Genomic DNA, 15860 nt, shown 5'->3' with positions numbered 1-15860 from the left:
AAGGCAGAGAGAGACAGAGACAGAGATTAGGAGGGAAAGACTTCCCAGAGAGATACAGAGGAAAGAGAGACAGATAGGCAGAAGAAAAGACAGAGATAGAAGAGAGAGAAATCAGGGAGGGAAAGAGAGATCAGAGATAAAGGAGAAACAGGACAGAGACAGAGTCCGGGAGGACAGAGGCAAAGGAGAGACAGAGGAAAACATGGGAGATCAAGAACCAGAAAGAAAGACAAATGGAAGGAGGGGGAGAAAATAGAAAGATACAGACCAGGAGAGAAACATGGAGATGGATAAAAACATCAAGGAAAAAAAGAATATTCCAATTAATCCAGCCTCAGCCAGTAAGCACCTTTAAAAGTTAGAAGCCTCTTCACTACTCCCCGCACCCCAAGCCTGGGTGATCTGCATGCCCATCCTCTGCCCACTAAGGACTCTGGGGCTTGGCTCCCTGGCCCCCAGCACCCTGGGTTCTCTGGCACCTGGCCCTGCCACTCACGGCATAAATTGGGCGTCCTCCAGGGCCTGAGACGGACCCCTCGTGCCTGACAGGCCGTCACATAGGTCACAAGGGCTCGGCACAAAGCTTGATGACAGCCCCGATGTTGACACACATCATCCAGGCAGTCCTCCATGAAGGAAATGGGATTCAGGACCGGGTGGCAGGGGGCCAAGGGCCCGGTCGATGCACCCAGAAGTCCACAGTAGCCCAGCCCTCGGTAGTGACTGCGCCTAGTAGCCAGGCAAGGGGGTGGACAGTGTGGCCTGCAGGATGGGCCACAACCAGGGATCTCAGCCACCTTCCAAGAATGGGCCAGGCCAGAGAGTTGAGATGATGGTAGCTCTCTAGCCATGTCCCCACAGAGTCCACACAGGTTTCCAGCAATGGCCTGGGGTACCGAGAGCCGGACCAGACTGTCCCAGTCATAGGTCAGAGAGAGGCCTGAGGCTGTGTCCAGGCACAGCTGACCCCCACAGGTATAGGCCCGAAGACAGCGTCCATGGAAGAAGGGCAATGACTCAAGAATGCCATCTACCTGTGGGGAAGGAGGACCCAGGTATCTGGTTATTTACCCAGGCAAGAGGATGCACATGTGTCCAGTCTTTCCAAGTCCAAGGTTCCCAAAGCCTATTCATTCCAGCCTTAGGGAACCTAGCATCCAATGAACGCTCCAGGAACCTAAGAACCCCATTAACCCAGGCCTAGAGCCTTGGGTTTACTCCCACCTGAGGCAGGCACCCCTTTTAACTTGGGAATGCTCTCATTGTGGCAAGTTTTTCCTTTACAACAAGTTTTCTCCATTGAGGTCACCATGCAGTGCTCCTTGGTTCCGCCCTCTGGGAGCACAGCAATCTAATCCTTTTCCCACAGTCATTCAACAAACATTGATTAAGTTCCTCTTATATGCCAGGCCCTGTGCTAGATTCTGAGGATGCCAAGGGAATAATATAAAGATCCTTGCTCCCAAAGAACATGTGTTCTATTGAGAGAAAATAATGTGCATATAGATAATTAAGTGCAAAGCAATTTGGGGAGAGGGTTAGGAAGTGGGGGGGGGGGGTGGGGACTTGAGAGAGGCCTGGTTTCTGAGTTGGCACTGTGAAGCTGAGCCTTGAAGAGTTCTAGGGGTTCCAAGATTTGGAAGTGAGGAGCTAGTGCATTCCAGGCATGAGATACAGCTTGTGCAAAGACGTGGAGAGAGGACTTACAGAAGGGGAATATGAGACTGGAACTTAGAGTAAGAGAAGGAAAATGGGTGATAACCCTGGGTAGGTAGGTTGGAACCAGGTGGAAAGGGGCTTTGAAATTCAAATGCTTGTGTATTCCCTGAAGAGAAGGCTGGGAAATTGTGAAATGATTAGGGAGAGCAGGGATAAGTCTGTAAGGATCACTAAGCATCGCTGAAAAACAGTGGAGGGGTTTGTGGGAGGTCAAGATGGGTCAGGAAGGTCTCAGTGAGGAAGAGTGGGGAGCAATGGTTGAGGGGACAGGCCTTACCTGGAGGAGGTTTGGGTCCACTGGGCTCATGTCCAGCCTGAGGCCACAGGCCTGCAGGGTCAGTGACTTTGAGCAGCCAAGGGGTCGGATGTGTGTGGTCATGTCCAAGTAGAAGGGGTCAAGGCCACTATTCCCACTAGTACTGCAAGGGCCCGCCAGCTGGTATACACAAGAGCCAGGGAAACTGTATCTGGCACCTCCAAAAGTCTGGAAGCGGAAATCACCAGATATGGTGCAGGTGACGCGGTGGGTCCCAGAGCCCAGATGGATCAGCTGGCAGCGATGCCCTCCACCAGAGGCTTCTTCACAGCGGCCCTGACACCGGGCAGGCCAGCACTGGATGCCAGTACTCCCAGGGCCCCCAGCTACTGGGCAGCGGCAGCGTCGTGCACAGCCCTCTGTCCAGAAGGCCTTGCCTGGTCTTAGGAGGCAGCCACATTGCTCACTGGGCACACAGCGTCCGGCCAGTAGAAGTCGGCCTGGCACACATTGGCAGATGGAGGCACAGGGCAGGCTACAGTGAGCTGGGGCTGCTGGGTTAGCACATGTAGCAGGACAGGCTGGGCCACAGGGGACATAGCGGGAGTACAGGGGACAGGCGGGGTCATTGCCTGGGACCAGTGGTGGGGTCAGAGGGACTGGGGACACCAGAGAGTAAGCTGTTGCAGAAGAAGAGAGGGGAAGAGTTAGGCACCCAGGGGTTCAGCCCCTTAGCCCCCATTTCCCTGAGGACCTAGGTGTTCTGTACCCATCACCTGCCTAACTTCAGGGACCCCAGGCATCCAAATAATTAATTAATTAATCAATCAATTAATTATCAAGCATTTATTAAGCACCTACTGTGTGTCAGACACTGGGCTAGGTGCTGGAGTTAGACCTGTAAATAATGAAACAATCCCTACTCTCTAGGAGCTTACATCCTAACTGGGGAGACAGTAGCAGGCCCCCCCAAGGCCCAGAAGCCTGATTTCCCAACCCCCAGCCACGCTGAGAAGCCAGGTCCCATTGCTTTGGGGGACACTATGCCCTCAGGTCCCCAAGCACTCAGACCCTTCAAGCTCCCTAAGAGGTACTAGCATCCAGGTCACCTGGCTGGAGGCAGCTGAGGACTCCATTATTGATGCTGCAAAGGTGCCCTTTGGGGCATTGGTGTGGGACACAGGTCACTCCTTTCCCCGGATGGCAGGAGCAGGCAGACATGCATTGATTAGTGAGGACTGGCTGGCGTGGCTGAAGTCAGAGGAGAGACAGAGATCAGATCAAGCCTGAAGCAAACCCTGGGACCAGAAGGGAGGAATGGGTCTGGAGAGGAGGGCAGGGGAGAAACATCCCAACACTCTCACCGAAAAGTAGAGGCCCTGGTGGAAGCAGGGACAATTCTTCAGGGGGACGCAGGCCCCTGCAGCTGGGAAGAAGCCTGGCTCACACTGGCAGCCCTCAGTGCATCGGACTGGGATCGGGACAATGGCTTGGACGCCTGGGCAGGCAGCTGGACAAGGGTCTGCACATAGACTGTAGTAACTGTTCCGAGGACAGCGCATGGCTGTGGGGATAGAGGTGGGAAGTCAGTCCTGCTCCCATAGATGCCCTATCCTGCCTATGCTTCAGTCTTCTCTGGTCCCCAAACCCATATTCTATCTCTGTCCCACGTGTTTTCTGGATAGCCTGACTCCAGCCTCTGCACCCCAAATTCCCCAGATTCCCAGCACAGCCTTCTTCCTCAGCCTGGGACTGAGAAGTCCCTAACATCACTATCTGGTTTTACTGGTTGGTCAGCACCAACCCTTCTGTCTGATCCCAAATACCCAGCTCAGTCCCTGGCCTCCCAAACATGGTCCCCTGCCTGTCCACCACTCCTGGGCCTTAGCATAGTTGTAGCCAACCCTTTCTCTTCTGGGACATCTGCTGGTGTCCAAACTCACGGCAAAATGCTGAGCTCCTCCAGGGCAACACATGGGCACCTGCCTCCTGGCATGCAGCCACATAGCTCCTGAGACAGTGGCACAGGACATTGTGGCTCCCCCGGCTACGGATGACATCAGCCAGACAGCTTTGGAAGAAGGGTCCAGGGGGCAAAGTGTGGTGGCAGGGGGCAAATGGGCCCTGGGCTGCCAACAGAAGCCCACAGGAGTCGGACCCCCGGAATGGGGCACTCTCAGCCTCCCCCACAGTGGGGCAACCGGGGCTGGGGCAGGGCTGGGGCAGAGGGCAGGACTGAAGGCCAGGGCCTGGGGCCAAGGATATTAGGTCATCCTCACTGTTACCATTGTAATTCCCACACAGCCCCAGAATGTAGCTCTGATAGGTAGCAGGCAGTGTCAGGCTGAGGTGGGGGCCCCGGCCCAGGAGCAGGCGAGGCCCTCCCTGGGCTACTAGCACCATTGATGCTCCCTGCATGAAGGCTCGGATCCCACCTCCAGGAAGTCCAAATGGAAGACAGAATCGTACTCCATCCACCTGGGGTCAGGAAAGAGATGGGGTCAAGGAGATACCCTAAAAACAGGAAGTAATCTTCAGGCTTTGTGGAGTCAATGGCCAAAGATAAAGTCAAGGAGATGAGAAAGTAGAAAATGAGAGAGGAAAGGAGGTAAGGGATGGGAAGATGGGAGAAGCAGAAAAGAGATGGAGAGACAGACAAATGGATGCACAGAAATAAAGCAACAGAGGCAAATTGAGATATGTAAGAGACAAAATGATAGCCAGAGATCTAGCTGGAGAAAGAGTTTGAGACAGAGACCTCAAGGATGCCCTGCCTTGGCCCTGAATCCTCCATCTCTGTGATGACTCCCAGACTTCCCTCCATCCCTGCCTTTCTTCAGTCTCGAGCTCTTGGTCCTGCCCTCTCTCCAGCTCCCAAGGCATGTCAGGGATGTTGAAGGCTGGCACCACTCACCATGACATAGCCCCAGTCCCCACGATCAAGGCCAAAGTGGTGTCCAACAGCAATGAGGGCAATACGGTTGAAGACAGCCCTGTTGGGCTCATTTTCCACCTTCACTGAAAAGGGTAGGAGGCCTGCTGGACGGTTGGGGACTGTCTCAGCCAGGGTGTAGGAGCAGCGCCCATGGAGACGGAAGGTGATACCATCAAAGGTTCGAAAATAAAGGCCTCCAGAGACCAGGCAGAGCCCTGGGTCTGAGACTCCATGGGACAGGGCACCCTGGGAAACCTCACAGGGGCAGAACACTTGACCTCCAGGCTGGCAGATGCAGGGCTCTCTGCATGGCACCCCCCAAATCCCTGGGAGCTTCAGGCCTGGTTCATAATAGTGGCCAGAGAGGAGGCAGCCACATCGATGCAGGGGGACGCATGTTGCCCCATTCAGCACAAAGCCTGTGTCACACACACAGCCCTCTCGACATCGTCCAGTCTGGCAACCTGCAGGCCCAGAAAGGCTCTTACAGGTGACAGGGCAAGCGGGCCCACACAGTTCATAGTGGGAATGAGCAGGGCACAGTGGACCTGTGGGGAAATAGGCCAAGTGAATGGATGCTTTCTAGGGACTCCCAGACCTTTTCTACTTCCCTTTGAAGCCAGATACCCCCTGATGTTTGGATTCTTGGGGAAATGGGGGCTTAGATGCCTGATAGTTGCAGCCTAAAGGTCAGTTCCCTGAATCCCTAAGGAGGCAGAAATAGGGGCTGAAAGCTCTGATACATGGGTTCCTGAGGAGACAAGGGCCCAGATGTCAGGATCCCTGAACTCACGGCAAAAGTCTGGGGTCCTCCATGGATAGATGAGGATCCCCTCCTCCTGGCAGGCAGCCGCATAGTTCCTAATGATTGGGCAGGCCCCTCTCCTAGGAATGAGGCACGCATCTTGAACACAGTCATCGAAATAGCCTTGGGGGGGCAGTTGATGGTGGCACAGACGGAAAGGTCCATCAGAGACTACGAGGACATCACAGCCACCTATGGCTCCCTTGCACTTGCTAACTGTTCCCTTCCAGCTTCCTTCTACCACTTCCTCACAGTCCTGGGTTGCCCCAATACGACAGCTACGGACCAGGGCCAAGGCACCAGACAAGCCAGAGACTGGGAGAGGTCCCAATATGGGGAACAGGTCATTGGCTGGGTCTCCATCAAAGTTCCCACAGAGACCAGCCACTTGTCCTGCATAGCTCCTAGGCAGCGCCAGGACCAGGTGGCTGCCGCCATCAAAGGCCACCTCGAGGCCGAAAGGACAGCTCACAACAGTGTCCCACCCTCTGCGGAAAACCAGGACACGATCGCCCACCTGGCATGGAAGATTCTGCCGTGTGCCATTCACCTGCAGACATAACAGACATAGGAGAGATGCCCAGGAGACACAAGTCACTGGCATGAACCATGTTGGGAGTGGGGAGAAAGAAGGAATCCAGGGAAGAACAGATAAAAAGAAAAGATGAGGGACAAATATATTGAAAGGCACAAAGAGAGATGACAAAAGACAAATGGATAGAATGAAATACAGAGAGGCAGAGGGTGAGCTATGTAGAGATAATGAGAGGTACAGAGGAAGACAGAGACAGAGAGGGTGAAGTACATGCAGAGAGGGACAGAGAAAGGAGAGGAAGAGAAAGTCACACAGAGAGAGGAGAGACATAGCGAGAGACAGAGACACAGAAGAGAAAGAGTGAAGAACATATGGAGAGACAGAGATAATGAGACACTGAAAATACAGAGAGATACAGTGAGACAGAGACATACATAAAGGGTGCAGGTCATACAGAAAGTCAGAGGCAGAGAGATACAGGGAGAGCCAACCGTCACCATCTCTCTAGTCAGACAGAGATACACAGGAAGAGAGGCCCAGAGAGAGTGTGGGAGACATTTGGAAAGAGGGAGACACAAGGATAGACACAGATGGAGAGACACAGAAATGAGATACAGAGAGATGGAGAAAGAGAGATGCAGACAGAAATGGAGAAAGAGAGTAACAGAGGCAATGAGATAAGCAAGTTTCCTGGGTGCGGTGGGGCCCGGGGTGGGGGTGGGGTGGGGGTAGGGTGGGGAGGCCAGGGCAGGCCGAAGGGACCAGGAGACCAACAAAGAGACAAGAACCAAGAGAAAGGAGGACTGGGCCACAGGGTCATGAAAACAAAGACACAGAGCCAGAGGATCTCTCCGTCTCTTACCAGAACCCTGCCAGACTGGCCCCGGTCCAGCCGGATATGGCAGCCTGGTACATAGACCTCGACCCCTCTTGGGATTCCAGTAAGCCCAGCGTTGAGTAGGACACGGAAGGGGGTGAGGGTCTGCTTTGTCCTAGAGCTGTAGCTTCTGAGGCCGCTGAGCAGGTAGCTGCAGGAACCAGTGAAGCGGTAGCGGTGCCCATCAAAGGTCTCGAAGTGTCCGGCGCCTGCAGCGCGGCAGGTGGTGATCCTGGTGGCCCGGCAGCCCCGCACACCCCCAGACACCGCACAGCGCTCCTTCGGACCGCAGCCCGCTGCATGACAGAGAGCCTGGCCCCCGCTGGCAGGGCACCAGCAGCGGCGGCCACAGCCCCGGCCCACCCAAATAGCTTCCCCAGGCCCCAGAAGCAGTCCGTTCAGCAGGCAGCCACAGCCTGGGCCCTCTCGAGGCACACAGGTTGGGCCGCTGCGCACAAAGCCAGGGTCGCAGGCGCAAGTCTCCAGGCACGGCAGTGCGCATTGCTGGGGGGATCCCCCTTCGTGGTCTGCACACGTGGCAGGGCAGGCTGAGCCACATGGCTCATAGTGACTGTTGGGTCCGCATATCCGGTCTTCATGGAGAAAGGAGATAAAGAGGGGCTATGATGAGCCCCTTCATCTCTCCCCAGGAGGCTCCATGCCCAAGAGTCAAACGTCTCCAGCCCTCCCATCACCCAGGATCCAAGAGAGCCGTCTTACTTCCTAGGATCCAGAAACCCTTAGCTCTCTCATCCGCCCCAGGACACAGAATCCTCAGTCTCTGAGGGGGAAGAAACCTCGGAATATCAGCCTAATCCATATTAAGCATCTTCTCTGTAGTATCCCCCAGCAGTGGTCATTCAAACTCTGCTTGAAGACCAAGCGGCAGTGACAGAGAACTCTAAACCTCGTGGGGCAGCCCAGGCCCTTGTTGGACAGCTCCAGCAACCACTTGAAAATCTCCCTTTCATCCATCTACCGCACCTGCCTCCTTCTTCCCTCTCAGAGCCAAGATCCCACTTCCACATGCTATTCTGGAAGCTGGATATCATGGATGCACCGCCCCTCCACTCTCACCCCAAGGATTCTGTACTGCCTAAAGAATCTCAGTTTCTTCAACAAATTCTTGTACAGCACTATCTCCAGTCATTTCCTCTGACTGTCCCTTCTAAAGTGGTACCTAGAAATGAATACAACATTCTAGATGCACTCTGTATAGGAGAGAGGACAGCAGGGAGCATCTCATCCCTTGTCCTGGACACTATGCCTCTGTTGACCCATACATGATTTCCTATTTGGACTGCTTTATTACACTCATGTTTAGCTTAGAGAAACTAGGCGGTGCAGTGGATAGAGCACCAGGTCTGGAGTCAGGAGGGACCTGAGTTCAAATGTGACCTCAGACACTTTCTGGCTGTGTGACCCTGGGCAAGTCACTTAACACTTTTTGCCTCAGTTTTCTCATCTGTCAAATGAGCTGGAGAAGGAAATGGCCAACCATTTCAGCAATTTGCCAAGAAAACCCTAAATGGAGTCAGGAAGAGTTGGTCATGACTGACAAACGACTAAAGAAAAAAAAATATAGTTTACAGCCAAAAACCTCACCAGACCTTTCACAGGATCTGCCCTTCTACCAGACTTCTATTTTGCAACTGTAGAGCTGACTTTTTGGACCTAAGTAAAGGAATTAGTGTTTATCACTAATAATTTTAATATTATCAGGTTGGATCCAGAATTCTAACTTGTTGCCTGATTAGCTTTTTTTTTTTTTTTTGGTATCCAGAATCTCTCAGATCTCTCAGCTTTGTGTCATCTGAACATTCAGGGAAGGAGAAGGGAGGTGAAGGAAGAAAGGGGAGATAGAGATGTAGAGGAAAAGAGAAGAGAACAGAATGGAAAAGAAGAGGGAAGGACCCAAATTAACCCACAAATGTTATTAGCATTTTATACAGTAATAAAAAGCCAGAAAGAAACAACAATAGAAGTTATTCAAAATAACTTTGAAATGTATAAATAACTAGAAGTTTTACCTACTAAAACACATTCAAGATTTATATAAATATAATTACAGAACACTCTACAGGAAGACAAATAATTGGAGAAATGTTCTCTGGTCATGTCTGGGCTTTGCTAACATAATAAAAATGGCAATTTCACTGAAATTAATGTGTAGAAGTAATGCTATATTAAATTACTACAGGGATAAAATTTAGAGATTAGAATAAATTAGGGATTTGAATTAGAATTAATACATTCAGTTGATATGGGGCAGCTAGGTAACCAAGTGGATAAGTGCCAGATCTAGAGTCAGGAAGATCTGAGCTCAAATCCAGCCTCAGACACTTACGTGGGCAAGTCACTTAACCCTCTTGGCCTTAGTTTTCTCATCTGTCAAATGAGTAGGAGAAGGAAATGGCAAACTCCCATTTCTTTACCAAGAAAACTCCAAATTGGGTCACAAAAAGTCTGATATGAGACTGAACAATAAGAAATTCAGTGGGAGAAGCAAAGCCTCAGTAAAAATAATGAGGAAGAAGGGGTATAGCATGACTAGACTTCAGACTATAGCATAAGGCAGCAGTTGTAAAAATTTTGGTAGTTTTTAAAAATAGGGCAGTAGATCAATGGAAGAGACTAGATAAGCAAGAAACAGTAGCTTTATGTTTGAGAGGGAAATGGGGAGGAAAAGGAGACCATGAGAAAGGGAGGTGAGGAAGAGGGGATACTGGAAAGAGAAGATGGGGAAATAACCCTTTCCACTGTTTGCCATCTGAAAATTCGGCAGGCATTCCACAAGCGCTTTTATTCAAATTGCTGATAATGATTTATTACTTCCCTTATGACCCAGATCACAGGAGCTCTCATCTGCTCCTTAGGATCCTGAAATCCACTGCTCACCGGCCCAAGGAAATTCATAGATTCCTCAGCCCAAGGACCCAGAGGTCCTTGACTCCCACCTCCTTGCCTCCACAAGACACCCCAGAATCTACGATCACCATACCTCTGTTCCAAAACCCTCATGCACTTACGGCAACTGGTCAGGAGCCTCCAGAGGCCCAGGGATACTCCCTCCCGCTGACAGGCACGGGCATATGTCTCCAGTTCTCGGCAAATCACCGGTCTATAACCAGGAAAGGCACAAGCCGCCTCCAAGCAACTGAGTACAAAAGGCTTAGGATTCAGGATGTGGTGGCATTTTCCGAAGGGGCCCAGCTGGCTCTCCATGAGCATACAAGTTTTCACCCCTGGCACCTCGTGGTCCAGAATGCATGAAGACCCCCACTGCGAGTGGCAGGAGGCACTAGACGGCTCCAAGGCCCAAGCTTGGGCAAAGACTCTGGCAGAGACAGAGGAACTAAGGACTGGGCCAGGTATCCTTGGGTCAGAACCTAGGACAGTGTCTTGCTGCGGCAGGCTGAGGTCGTCTGCGGGCTCTCCGTTGAAGTTTCCGCAGAGACCCTCCACGTGGCTCCGATACCCTCCAGACACTGTGAGGCACAAGGCTTGCTGCCAGTCATAGACCAGGCGGAAAGCCACCTGAGACCCGAATCTGGCCCCTGGCAAGACTCCTATCCCTGGCTCGGTTACAGTCGCAGTCTCAGTCCCAGTCCAGGTCTTCGACGCTACCCTTGCCACTGTCTGGGCTACAGTTCCAGTCTTGGACCCTACTGCGGCCTCTACCTTGCCTCCAGTCCTTGTACTGGTTCCAATCCAAGCCCCAGACTCTGAATCTGCCTTAGCCCCAGACTCTGACCTTGCCTTGGCCCCAATCTCGGTTCTGGCCCAAATCTCAGGTCTTGCACCTGTCTTGGCTGAGGCTCCGATCCCTGCCCAAATTTTGGTCCCGGTCCCGGTCCCTTCCCCTGCCTTAGCTGCGGCTCCTGCCTTGACTGCGGTCCCGGTTCTCTTCCCTGTTCCGGACCCTGCCTCTGCCCCTGCCCCTGCCTCGGCTACGGTCCCAATCCCAATTCCGGTCCCGGTCACTGCCTCTGCCTGAGCCTCGACCCACAGCTCAGTTCCTCGGTAAGAGAGTAAAAGCCGTCCGCTTGCCAGGGTCACTGGTAGCCGGACTCGCTGCTGGTCTACCTGCGGGGAGACGGATCTGTGAAGGACTCATTAGTTCTGAGGAAGAGAAGCAGGGTATGGGAACGCGGAACAAAGGGGCTCCGGGGAGGGAGTGGGTGGTCCCTCATTCCTAGATCTATAGGAAAGGAATGGGCCTGGGTCGCGGATGCCTGGGGTCTCTAAAGCGGAAGGACTGGGGGCCAGGTTCTTACCCTGACGAATCCATACTCGTATCTGGCAGCTGTGATCGTGTGGCCGAATACACTGAAGGCGACGTAGCGGAGCGGCAACCTGCCCCCAGAGCCACCAGCCCACACGTGGAAGGCTGGGAGCCCCGCCCCGGGGACACCTTGGGTAGAGCGACACACTGTGTATGCACAGGCTCCTGGCATAGCAAAGGAACGACCGTCGAAGGTGTGAAAGTAGGGGAGTCCCGACGCCCAGCAAGTCTGTGAAGTTGGAGGCTCAGACACAGGCTCGGCTACGACCACGGTGTCTTCTGCTGGGTCCAGCACATTCTTAAGCCCGGGTTCCGCTGCAGGTACTACCAAGGACTCAAACCTGGATTCTGCCGTAGACACTGGCATGGATCCAAGCTCAGATTTCCCCCCAGATACCCCAATGTGTCCAAGACTAGATTCCGCTATAGACACCCTCATGTTCCCAAGCCCGGATTCTGACACGGATTCCCTGATGGGCCCAATTCCAGATTGTGCCACAGACCCCTCCATGGGCTCAAACTCAGGTTCTGCCAGAGATGCACTCAGCTGTCCTGGCTGATATTCTGATAGATACCCACCTACAGGCCCGGGCCCGGGCACAACAATGGGTCCTGGTTTAGATCCTCCCAGGGTCTCTGCCACAGACCCCACCACAGAGCCACTCACAAGCCCTGCTAAAACCACAGGTTCTGAGATGGTTGCAGGCTTGATCACAGCCCCGGAAGCAGCCACGGTTTTGGCCCCAGACAAAGACTCAGGCTCAGTGATGGTCACAGGTTTGCCTACAGCTTCAGCCACAGCCACTGGTAGCCCTTGGGCCACGCACTGAGGGAAGTTCTTCACCAGGCGACATGATGTACCCTTGGCGCAGAAATAATCCTTGCAGGATGGTGGGTAGACAGAGCCAGGATTCAGAGGAAAAGGAAGTAGGGGAAGCCCTGGTGGCGAGGGCAGGGACTGAGGGAAGGGATCGGGGTTCGGCAGAGTGAGGGATCCTGCTTGGGGAAGGGTCCTGGGCTGAGGGTGGGGCAGGGGAAGAAGCTGAGAAAGGTGATGGGGCCCTGTCTGTAGCCCGGAGATCTGTGGAGAGTGAACTAAGGATCCCAAATCTTGCAGACGTTCGGATGGAGTACCACTTTGGATGACTGTGGGGGACCAGAGGGAAGTAGCGAGAGTGAGACCTGCACCCGGGTGTCCAGCTTTCTAGCTCCTCTCTCTCTCTACCGAGATCGTGTACCTCAAGCCCTCAAAGGCTCAGAAGTTCCCCTCTCCTCCCCTCCTCAGTCCCCAGGTCCTTCGGGCTCCCCACCTTCCTTAGGGACTCAGACGTCTACTCCTCTCCCCACTTCCCTGTCCCAGTCCACACCCCCCCCCCCCCCCCCCCAGAGACTCAGATGACCCCAGCCCCGACCTCTCTAAAGCCCTGGCAGCCCGGCTCACCAGCCTCCCGCACTGCCTGAGTTCCAAAGCCAGCGCTTTTCGAGATCCCGCAGCCGAGGACCCCTATTACTTGGCCTCCGAGAGTTTCTAGCTGGTGGCTCCCGCCGCCTCCCGTGTCATAGGCGACCTCTGCCCAGGAGAAGCTTCTATCTCCGCAGGGAATGGGCTGCCAACGCAAGTCGGTCAGTGGCCGCTTATCTAGCAGCACTGTCCCCGGCTCCAGCCCCTCTCTCGGGGCCATGAGCAAGGCCAAGTTAGAGAATCCTGGCTGTGCAGTGAGGGTGTAGCATCGGCCGTAGGAGCCCACTGGCGGCACCAGAGCAAACCAGGGGTCGTAGGCCACGCCCTCCCAGGAGCCGCCTCCGGCCAAGAACAGCACCTGGACGGGGGCGGACGACTGGAGCACCAAGGGCCTGAGCGAGTCCAGCGAGAAACGCAGGACCTGGCCCGGAGTCAGCGCTCGCTCGCCAGCAGTGCCGCCGCTCCAGAAGTTCAGGCGGCCGGGACTGTCCGATACCACGTAGACGTAGTCGAAGGGATTTTTCGCCCCAGGGACTCGCGTGGCAAAGGGAGGGACGGCGTAGACGCGACCCCAGTGGCCCCTGGGCAGCAGCTGTTCAGACACGTGCTCGCAGTCGCGGCCCAAGTGCAGGCAGCTGTGGCCCGCTATCACTGCCACCGGGCGCTCGGCGCTCACCAAGGTCCCGGACAGGTCTGCTTCACTCTGCACCTGCACAGCTTCGAAGGGCCCGAGGCTGACGTCTAGGGACTGACCAGCCTGGTGGGTCACGCCACCCAGGGTCACAGCGCATGGCGGGGTCAGCTGAACCTGAGTGGGCAGGGAACCTGCCACCACCGCAAACTCCTTGTACCTGTCGCTGGGTTGCAGCGCGGGAGTGACGACGGTGTAGTACCTGCCCAGCTGGTCGCAGGGAAAAATTAGCGCCGTGTCCAGAGAGCGCAGCCGGGCGTTCACGGCCGTCACGGACACATCCCGTGACGACGTGACCTGGACGGCGCCCAGGCTTACTCCGGAGCCGTGCAGTTCCACGCTCGAAGGCAGCCAAACGCTTCGTGTGCGCCCGGGCTCCAGGTTCAGCTGCTGCCGGAAGGCGACCCCCCGAGCCTCCACAGTCACCAGGGCTAGCCCCTGCTCAGACTTTGGCACCTCTTTCGGCGAGGACAAGTACAGGCGGAAGTCTGGCCCCGCCGCGCCCCCATTCTGCAGGAAGGCGGTGAGGAAGCAGCGGCCCAGAGGGTTCCCGGTGACTGAACCTTGGCGGAGGATACAGAGAGAGCTGGGTCAAGTTCCTGGGCCACCCCTACCAGCCAGCGCCCTGCTGCAGCTCCAGCCCCTGAGCAGACCCCCCTCTCTGACTTAGAGCTAACCAACCAGCTCACTACAGCCCACCCTCCTCACAGCCAGCCCCCTACTGTAGAACCTCCTGGCTCAGAGCGAGCTCTCCAAGTTCAGCTGCACTAGTCCCCTTGCCTCCCAGGTCCCTTCCTTAACACTCACCCCACAGGAGCCAGAGGTGAACGAAGAGCAGGGTAGATAAACAGGGAGCCATGGCTGGGGGAGATGGAGAAAGATTGAGAAGATGCTCTTCCACCTGGGCCTATTGGCATACCCTACTGAACCTAAGTGGAGTCATTCCCATATCCCCAGGAACCTCTCATAACTACCTCCACCCCAACCCTGCCCCTTGAAAAAGATCCAAGCATCCTACTCAGCTGGAAGGATAAAAGACTGGCCGAGGATATGGCTGGGGCCTCACCTGTCCGGGGAGCCTGGCTGGGGTTGCTCCTTCTGCAGAGGGTTTTATACTCCTCAACCCTTGAGTCCAACACTGGGCTCCCAGCCCCACCCTTTCCCCACACGGATGTCCCCATTAGTGCTGGCTCCGGGCAGACCAGGGCCAGTAATTAACCTTAATGAGCTTAAATTACCAAACACCCAGAATGGCTGAAGGAGAGATGGATAGAGGGGCAGAGACAACAAAGATGGAGATAGAAAGAGGGAGACAGAACAGAAGACAGAGACAGATGTAGGAAAAAAGATTAGGAGAGAGAGAGAGAGAGAGAGAGAGAGAGAGAGAGAGAGAGAGAGAGAGAGAGAGAGAGAGAGAGAGAGAGAGACATAGACAAGAGAGTGATATAAATGAGAGAGAGACAGACAGAAAATTGAGGAAGACCAAAGAGGAAGAGACACAGAGGGATGGTGATAGAAAGAGACAGGGAGGTTGTCAAAGCTAGGCTAAGGGTGGAGGGAAGAGAAGGGGGAAAGACTGGATGGAGAGATTACAAAAGAGAAAGAGAAAGACAGAAAGAGGAGACAGGAGAAGGACAAAGGAAGACAGGAAAAGAAGAAAGAGTGAAACAGACTGCAGAGAATCTAGATACAGAGACAAAGATGAGAGATAGCTGAGAAGAGACAATGAGATGGGATACAGAAGGAAATGGAGATGGGCAAAAAGTAGAGACTGTAAGGCATAATATTAACATTTATAAAGCACTTTATACACATTTTCTTGTTGGGTCCTCGCTCCTATGAAGCAGGTATTATTATCCTCATTTTATAAATGTTGGAATTGAAACTCAGAGAGGTTGAGTAACTGGCCCATGATTGCACAGCCAGTAAGTACCAGACCCAGATTTCCTGCCTCCAAGTCCAGTATTCTTTCTACTGCACTTTGAGGCCTCCTTGAGAAAAAGAGAGAAGGAGAGGAAGGGAGGGAGAGAGGGAGAGGGACAGAGAGAGAAACAGAGAGACTGACAGAAGGAGAACGAGAGAGAGAATGAGAGACAAAGACAGAGACAAACAGATACAGACACAGAGGCTGAGAGACAGACACACACACACATAGAGAGAGAGAGACAGACAAAGACAGAGACAGAGAAAGAGACAGAGACAGAGAAAACAAGAGAGACAGAGAGAGACAGAGCCAAAGAACAAGGTAGAGAAAGATGGAGAAATAGAGACTGGGGGAGGGGATCAGGAGAGAGT

General features: G+C 54.0%; 1 protein-coding gene across 1 annotated transcript in view; it reads right to left on the bottom strand.

Annotated features, from left to right (window-relative positions):
- LOC140508388 (IgGFc-binding protein-like) overlaps positions 1-14761 on the bottom strand; it is a 28306-nt gene extending 13545 nt beyond the window's left edge. Inside the window, exons 1-13 of the mRNA XM_072616229.1 lie at positions 14632-14761; positions 14373-14426; positions 12854-14128; positions 11405-12558; positions 10157-11213; positions 7113-7720; positions 5704-6265; positions 4890-5458; positions 3919-4453; positions 3340-3539; positions 3085-3226; positions 1997-2655; positions 497-1034 (exon numbers count right to left, since the gene is read on the bottom strand). Of these exons, the coding sequence (XP_072472330.1) occupies positions 497-1034; positions 1997-2655; positions 3085-3226; positions 3340-3539; positions 3919-4453; positions 4890-5458; positions 5704-6265; positions 7113-7720; positions 10157-11213; positions 11405-12558; positions 12854-14128; positions 14373-14426; positions 14632-14746 (7468 nt within the window). The 5' untranslated portion in view covers positions 14747-14761. The remainder of the gene's footprint in view (positions 1-496; positions 1035-1996; positions 2656-3084; positions 3227-3339; positions 3540-3918; positions 4454-4889; positions 5459-5703; positions 6266-7112; positions 7721-10156; positions 11214-11404; positions 12559-12853; positions 14129-14372; positions 14427-14631) is intronic.
- Positions 14762-15860: the final 1099 nt, after the last annotated feature.

The sequence above is a fragment of the Notamacropus eugenii genome, chromosome 5 (assembly GCF_028372415.1).
Source record: "Notamacropus eugenii isolate mMacEug1 chromosome 5, mMacEug1.pri_v2, whole genome shotgun sequence".
Taxonomy (NCBI): domain Eukaryota; kingdom Metazoa; phylum Chordata; class Mammalia; order Diprotodontia; family Macropodidae; genus Notamacropus; species Notamacropus eugenii.
This window is presented reverse-complemented; position numbering and strand designations above follow the sequence as displayed.